Raw genomic sequence first — 8,578 nt, 5'->3', positions numbered from 1 at the left:
CAGACATGGCTTAAGCATATCCCAGACTAAAATGCATGTTAAAGCTGTTTTAACTGAAAGCAACTAGCACTGATATATCTTAGGTAAAGTTAGGGAAAGACAAAGTTCACACCAGGAAAGTCCACTAGTTCAATTTCGCACTGAACAAAAATTTGTAAACGAAACCACACATGTGCTAAAGTCATATAATCATGGAGAGCTTGCGTAGTGCAATTTTTATTCTTTCACTGATTTGGTGTTATCAGCTACTAAGACAATATGAAGAAACTTATGAGCATCATATGATAAAATGTCATTGTAACGAAGTATGTTGTTATGGGAAGGAGGCGGAGGGAACCAGCAAACATTTAAATAACTTAATAATTTAAAAAAACACACCCTTCACAGACGACTGCCGTACACACATAAACAAAACATAACATAAAAGTCCAGGCCTGGGGCCTCATTTATAAAACTTTGCGTAGGATTTGCGTCAGAAGTGGCGTACGGATGAAACATAGGACGTGCGTACGCACAGAAATATTTGGATTTATAAAACCGTGCGCACGCACATCCTACGCATGTTTCCCTTCATAAATCACAATCAGTTCTAAATGTAGCGCAGCTTTTGCGGCTTCATGCCACGCCCATAGTTTCCCATAAATAGTCCGTGAAACGCCCAAAAGTTAATATTCATGAATTGCGAAATCATGTTAAACACAGAGAGGAAATTAAAAAAAAAAGTAACTTCACTCAATGTGAAGTAGAAGTTAACGTTGGCAAGGTGGAAAAGAGGAGAAAAATGTTGTTTGGAGGGCACAGTGTGGGCATTACTTGAGTAGCAAAAGGTTGCAGACGCCGTAAATGCTGTAGCCTCACAACCTCGGACTGTGGCCGAAATAAAAAAGAAATGGTCGGACATCAAAGTCGAGGCAAAAAAAGCGTCTAGTCATTAATTCAAGAGGTGGCCAAGGAGTTGGGCGAAATCAAGACTGTCCTAACTGAAATAAACTGCATAATAAACTGCATAATTCTTGAATAAATAATATATTTTTCCACACCTGTTGTGAAGATGATGCGTTCACTCCGAATCCTTCCATTTAATCGCCACATCTTCTAAGAGCGCAAGATCAGCCATTGTGCGTCATTATACGCATTGTGATGGGGCATTTTATTTACATCCATTTAATTCTGCATCTGACAAGCTACGGATGTCGGTTATAATCTACTTGGAAATGGGAAATAGTTCAGCGCAAATGTAATTTCTTGCAGCTTTCTGAATGGTTGAGACACGTCATACGTTATTTTATAAAAAATAAAACAAACTAAATGCATATACCATGATTCCGTAGATTATGAAGACATTTTTACTATGAAAACATGAACTTTTCCCAGTGGACAAATAATATTTATCGATCTATCTATATATCTCCCTAACTATCTATCTTACTGAATATCTAATTGCTATATCTGCTCCGTTAGATGACATATTGGCGAGAATATTAGTTTTGTACATTATTTCGTTCTGTTTACCATTATGAGGATGAATTGCATACCAATATTATAGCAGAAAATATTTCACTTTTCTTTTTGGAAATATGTTATTTGCATTTCTGTTACAGATCGATCAAACGGATGTTCGTGTAGGCTGTTAATTGTAAGCTGTTAAGACTTGCTTTGTGAAGTCTTCGTTTTATTTATGAGTGGCAGTATTGCCATTTATTTTACACAACCGTCTACAGTTTCACACACTTTCACGTGTTTTTTCCAACTGCCGACGGTGTCGCCATTTCTCATTTCACCCGTTTTTGTGTGTACGCTTGGGTCAGAGTTTGCGCGAAGGACCGCACATTTTACCGTCAAGTTTGTTTTTTATAAATACCAACTATTGCGTAGAGAGCGGCGTACGCCTTCTTTTGTGCCTACGCAACGTTTATAAATGAGGCCCCTGGTCTTCTCTCATTCCTTCACGTTCATTGCTTTCTTCCTTTTATGCTTCCGTAGCTCCTCCATGAGAGATACGATGTTCGTAATCATGCAACCGGCCTCATGCCATTCTCTCACAACCCTCAGCCTCGTCCTGCTTGCCAAAGTTATCTATACTATGGTTTAATTTGGATTTTGCAAAGACGAAGATGGTTCCTGCGGAGAGAGCATCCTCTCGTTAGGAACCGGAGCGAGACCACCTCTTCTGCTGGGTCTCGGTACAGTTGTTTGGTCCACACTTGCTGTATTCACACCTGCCCAAAAGATCCACACCAAGGGGGGAAACGAACTTAAGTTCGATTAATTCAAACAAAACAATAGAGGTGTGAATACACCCTTAAATTAAGTCAGTGGTTCAGTGCCATTGTTTTGTCTCAAGATACATACCAGTAATGTTTTTTTTCTAAGGCAGGTTTATAAAAGCTACTTAAATTCCCAGATTGAATTAAAGCCTAATCCTGGCTTAAAGTCCCCGTGAAATCAAAATTGAACCTATTTACTTTGTTAGCGCATATTACTAGTCTTGTGGTGAACAATTAATCCGTCCAAGTAAAAATATATTTAAAAAATGTTTTACCTTGGTAATCTTTAATCAAAATCTGAAAAGTTACTTCCGGTCAGGAACGGTTTCTTTTTCTGATGACGTAGGTTTCACAGTTTGGGTGGGGAAACGCTTAACCACGCCCCTCAAACCGTTAGTTTGCTATAAGCGAGAGATGAAGAGGAGGAGCGCTAGAGTAAAACCCTGCCCTCTGTTCAATATTCCCTTTCACTTGGAAATACGTCACAGCACTGGAGAAAAATCGTTTGCAACTTCCGGTTCACGGGGACTTAAATATAAGCTCTGTCTGTAAAATCAGGCCTAAATGGACTTATAGTTTTGAAAGTGAATTTAATGCTTTTACGAGCTTTTCTTTTTGAAATCGCTCCACTCAGAACACTGCTTAAACTAGTCTCCAAATGACTTTTCAGATCTATTTGATGCTGAATCTCTTCTCACACTAAAGATAGGTGAAACGCTTCCCTCCAGTGTGAACTTTCATGTGGCTATAACAGGATCCTTTATGTGTAAAACTCTTTCCACACAGTTTGCAGGTGAAAGGCTTCTCTCCAGTGTGACTTCTCATATGAGTCTTAAGACTTTCTTTTCGATTGAAACTCTTTCCACACTGTTGGCAGCTGTAAGGCTTCTCTCCAGTGTGACCTCTCACATGGACTTCAAGGTTTGTGTTGTTTGCGCAACTCATTCCACAGTAATGGCACATGTAAGACTTCTCTCCAGAGTGAGTTTTCACGTGCCTCTTAAGCTGTTTCTTGTCTGTGAAACTTCTTCCACACTGACGGCATATACAACAGCTATCTTTTAGATGAACCCTCACGTGGTTATTAAGGCTCTCTTTACGTGTGAAACATTTTCCACACTTATCGCATGTGAAAGGTTTCTCTCCAGTGTGAACTCTCATGTGAGTGTTAAGATTTCCTTTTCGATTCAAGGTTTTTCCACACTGTTTGCAGGTGTACGGGCTCTCTCCTGAGTGAACTTTCATGTGGGTATAAAGGGTTCCTTGATGTGTGAAACTCTTTCCACACTGTGGACATGTGAAAGGCTTCTCTCCAGTGTGAATTCGCATGTGACATTTAAGATTTCCTTTATGAGTGAAACTCTTTCCACACTGTTGGCAGGTGAAACAACTTCTATTTGCTCTCTTTTGAGCTCTTTTCGGTGAAGTCTTTTCAGTCTGTGAGCAACTAAATGATTTTTTTCCAGTTGTGATATAATGTTTTTCAAACTGATCTTTCTCTTCTGTTTCTTTCGGATCTTGAATCTCCTCTTTTAGCATCATCAGATCTAAGGCAAAAAAAAGACAAATACATGTTAACCCCAGTTTATGGCACAAACAGATTTCAAAACATCTAGACATTTAAAGCATCAAAACCTCAGCAAAATCCTGGAAAGGGCAGTGGCGGCCCAGCTTCAAGATCATATGTCCCACCATGTACTCTTCGAACCCCTCCAATCTGGTTTCAGAAGACACCATAGTACTGAGACCGCCCTTATCAAAATCACCAATGATCTCCTTCTTGCCGCTGACAACGGCCTCATCTCCATCCTCACCCTTCTCGACCTCTCTGCAGCTTTTGATACAGTCTCACATACTATCCTTCTCCACCGTCTATCTGAGCTCATTGGCCTCAAAGGCACTACACTGTCCTGGTTCCGGTCCTATCTCACTGACCGGAAACAATTCATTGCCCTAAATGGCTCAAAATCTGATCCAGCACCCGCCAACCATGGTGTACCCCAGGGTTCTGTGCTTGGACCGCTGTTGTTCACCATTTACACACTACCCATAGGTCAAATTATCCGTAAATATGGACTCAATTACCATTGCTACGCCGATGACATTCAACTTTATATCAGCACAAACCCCTCCTCCCAGCTTCCACCCACACAACTTGTCAACTGCTTGCAGGAACTCAAAACATGGATGACCACAAACCTACTCAAACTGAACAGTAAGAAGTCAGAACTCATGGTGCTGGCCCCTGCACAACTGCTCAGGAAGGTTGGTGACCTGGCTCTGGTAGTGAATGGCTGCTGCATTTCCCCATCTCCTGAAGTGCGCAACCTGGGCGTCATTCTGGACGCCACACTATCTTTCAGGTCCCATATTAACAACTTCACTAAGGTGGCCTTCTTCCACCTTAGAAACATCTCACGACTCCGGCCTTCACTCACAGATTCAGTAACTGAGACACTCATTCATGCCTTTATCACCTCCCGTCTGGATTACTGCAATGGTGTCCTGTCTGGACTACCTACTAAGGCCCTTAACAGACTGCAGTATGTACAGAACTCTGCTGCCAGGGTTCAAACTCATACTAAGCCCTGGCAGCATATCACTCCTATCATCCAACAGCTTCACTGGTTGCCAGTCAAGTCACGCATCACCTACAAAATCCTTCTGCTCACTTACAAATCTCTCCATGGACTCTCACCAAAATACACCAGTGACCTCCTCCATCCCTATACTCCGTCACGTTCACCCCCCGCACCAGGTTGCGAACTGTCGGGGAGAGGGCTTTCTCTGCAATTGCTCCTATACTTTGGAACAGCCTACCATTCAACGTCCGCTCTGCCCCATCCCTGCCCGTGTTCAAAAAGCACCTTATAACGTTTCTTTACACAAAGTCTTTTGACCCCTGACTCCTCCCCCAGCACACACACACACACTTCACACTTTTGTTAAGCGACCTTGGGTACCATGAAAGGTGCTATATAAATCCAAGTTATTATTATCAAAACCATCAATATAGCTGTAAAAAAGTGATAACAGCATCAAGCACTATGGCACCATCGTCACATGGTGGGCAGATGCATTTAAGTGGGTGAATTGAGAGATATGTCCCTGAACCACAATAGCCACATCCACATGATTTTGAAAGTTGTCCGGTTTGAGGAGAACAATATACTTAGCTTTTTTATTGCTATTTAATCAGTTTAGGGCTGCAACAACTAATCAATAAAATCAATATTATTAATCAGGAAAATCGTTCTCAACAAATGTCATTATCGATTATTAGTTGGTCTGCTTACGTCACGGAGATTGTTTACTAATGATTGGTTGAAACAGGCCAATCATGATGCTCTCCATCTCACATGCGCTTCATGAGGCACACACGCAAGGTCTCTCTCCCTCGCCACTCTCAACACGGACAGTTTGGAGCACAGTCTCGTCTGTCTCGCATGTGTGCTCTTGATTCCATGAGTTTGAACTAATTTGCGGGCATCAGAATAAATGTATCTTGTTTAGGCCTATAATAAAACCCTTTTCAACATTCTTTCTGTCAAACAAACATTCAAATTACTGGATATAATATATAATAATATATTTGGATAAAAGTTTAAGATCATTATACTATGAACACTGATGTCTATGGTAGAGATTTAAATAGAATCCTTTTGAAAGGTACTAGGGACTTAAAATAAAGATTGTATCAGTTGCATCGTAACAAATGTTTTTCATTTAAAACGTTTTTCAAAAATTATTTTCATTTAACTATTCACTCAAGAAAAACACTCATTCATCCAGTAATGAAACAAGTGAAGTCTTTGAGTGAATCATTCATTCAAACCTTTTTTTTTTATTATTAATCCAACTTAAACAAATTTCTTGAAAAGACTGCCCACACAAATGTGTTTGTCTTATTTGCTTTTAAAAGCTGTAATTGATCAGAGTGCATTTTCAGTAGTTTGAATAATCTCACTGTAGCAATTTTTAAGTAAGTAATTTAAGTAATTTTAAGTAATTTAAGCACTATATTAAATTAAAACAAGCTACAGCACTAGTGTCTCAGTTTCATAAATGTGAAATCCACAGTCCATCCAGACAAACCAACCAACCTCTGTGTTCCTCGGTATCTTCACGTTTCACACTGAGTGTTTCTTCATGTTTCACTCTGAATGTTTCTTCAATCTTCACTTCTTCACTCTCCTCTTTAATAAACGCCATCTTTATAATAGTGTCATGTGGATCTCAGTCGCTTCACCAAGAGTTTTTCTGTGTTTGTCCTGTTTAAGAAGAGAATAATAAATAACAAAAAAGAAAAACACATCCAAATCAATTCTCCGAGTGTGTCTCTTAAAGGGGTGGTAGGCTATAATGCGCTTTTCACAAAATGTAAAATAAATCTCTAATGTCCCCAGAGTGTGTATGTGAAGTTTTAGCTCAAAATACCCCACAGATATTTTTTTTTAGTTGTCACTTTTTGAGGGTGAGCAAAAATGCACTGTTTTGTGTATGGCCCTTTAAAGAGCTGTTAGCGGTTAGCATCTCCGATTACCTCACGCGCAGTGATGTAGTGGTGCCTGGAGAAGTGGGTTTACTCTTAATTTATGCACCCAATATTTTTTTTAAGCGTCCCAGCAAAGGATGAACGCTCTGTGTTATAAATTTACATGTAAGACTACTAGTCTTGCATTAGTATTCAATATGCAAGACTATAGAATATAACGAATACAATAGAACACATAGAATCAGTAATATTCTTTATGTATTTAATTATTTATCATTATTATTATCTATTTATTTATGTATTTATTTTCTTGAACTTGGGTCCCTGCTCTGTCCTTGTATTAAGCAATATCACTGACAGTGTTTCTGAATGTTCGATTGATTGTTGTCTTGTCTTGTTTAAAATGACTGGAAGGCTAAAACTGAATTGCCCTATGGGGATAAATAAAGTTGTTTGAATTGAATTGAATTGAATATTCTTGCATATCAGGGCCGCACATATGGTTTTCTAAATACCTAGGTCCCATAAATTATATTGATAGGGGGTTCGGGGGCATGGGGTTTATGCAAATTTTAGGGTTGGTAATATCACTAATCGGGGAAGAATGTTCTTAAAAAACGGTTTCTTTAAAAGCAAATATTTGCTTTGAACTTTGAGCGTTGTAACTTTGCAGATGTTGTTAAATGCTCAAACAGCAACATTACACACTAACTTAAGTTAAAAAAGTGAAATCATAATCAACAACCCCTTTAAATTGAACCTTACCTTGTTGACTTCCCTACGTCTCGCTCACACACAAGTGAAGTACGTCAGCTCTTATTATTATTTTGGTAATCGATCAATTGTTTTAATGATTAATCAGCTAATCTGATATTTTTGTGGCCTTTAAAATTACTTAAAATACATACATGAAGTGCAGGGTATATACTGAAACAGCCTTTGTGAATTCACAACAGCAATATGCTATATTATGGGGTTTAAAATGGTTGTGCAGTCTTATTAATACAGTCGTATTAATAATATGATTATTAATAAGTACATAACAATAGTCTTTCTTTATTAAGCCAGCACAATAATCAGTCATTGATGAAAATCAATAGCAGCTTTATTTCAAACACTGACTAAAAAAAACGTTATTTTTCTATTTTTCCACTATCATTATAATGTATGGGCCACAAGAAAAATATAAAGGCAATACATGTAAATTAAGACGGTTGATATGTGTTGAGATAGATTCAGCCCTCTTGTCTGAGAGGATTAATGCAGGGGCATAAGTCAAAAGTTTTTTTAATTCACTTTTTTGTAATGTTAATAGTAAATAAATTATTATATAAATGAGTAAAGTAATTGCATAGCTAGGCTAAATAAATTATCAAAGTAAGCAATTCCACTCATGTTACTGAAAATGAACTGATTTTACTGTAACTCATGTATGGATCATAGACTGTAAATCTATGTAAATCTCTAGTCAGATGATGCTATAGGCTATGATATTTTCAAACAGTTTTACAGTTAAAAAAATATAGCATTTCCAGGGCGGGTTGCATAGTTTTAAACACTTTAAACGATTAAAAACACGAACCTCTCTTCAGCCTAATACCAACAGTGCGGGAGCGCGGCGCATCCGTATGACGTCAACGGCACTTCAAAATAAAAGTTTCGTTCACATGCTAAAATCAGAAATCACAAAAGCGCACATAAACGTGCATACATACTAAACATTCTAAATAACACAAGTGTGTCAGAGGAACCTAATCCATATTAATTGTGAGGTTTAGTTCAAATTCATCACGAATATTAATGTGAATAAAATCCT

General features: G+C 38.4%; 1 protein-coding gene across 1 annotated transcript; it reads right to left on the bottom strand.

The window, feature by feature from the left end:
- Positions 1 to 184: 184 nt before the first annotated feature.
- Positions 185 to 8,399, bottom strand: LOC120463578 (uncharacterized). The gene is made up of 3 exons (XM_039652808.2): positions 8,345 to 8,399; positions 6,371 to 6,538; positions 185 to 3,814 (listed from the first exon to the last, which is right to left on the bottom strand). Exons 2-3 carry the CDS (start codon positions 6,477 to 6,479, stop codon positions 2,967 to 2,969), a joined length of 957 nt encoding a protein of 318 aa, XP_039508742.2. The 5' UTR covers positions 6,480 to 6,538; positions 8,345 to 8,399; the 3' UTR covers positions 185 to 2,966.
- Between the last annotated feature and the right edge of the window lie 179 nt (positions 8,400 to 8,578).

The sequence above is a fragment of the Pimephales promelas genome, chromosome 24 (assembly GCF_988280905.1).
Source record: "Pimephales promelas chromosome 24, fPimPro1.hap1.1, whole genome shotgun sequence".
Classification (NCBI taxonomy): domain Eukaryota; kingdom Metazoa; phylum Chordata; class Actinopteri; order Cypriniformes; family Leuciscidae; genus Pimephales; species Pimephales promelas.
Note: the sequence above shows the minus strand (reverse complement) of the source record. Positions and strands in the feature narration are given on the sequence as shown.

Excerpts from the sequence above, each read along its gene's own strand:
- LOC120463578 (XM_039652808.2), bottom strand. The coding sequence starts at position 6,479 with ATGGCGTTTATTAAAGAGGAGAGTGAAGAAGTGAAGATTGAAGAAACA. Across the intron at positions 3,815-6,370 it reads AGATACCGAGGAACACAGAG|ATCTGATGATGCTAAAAGAG; the intron begins GTTGGTTGGTTT and ends TTTTTGCCTTAG.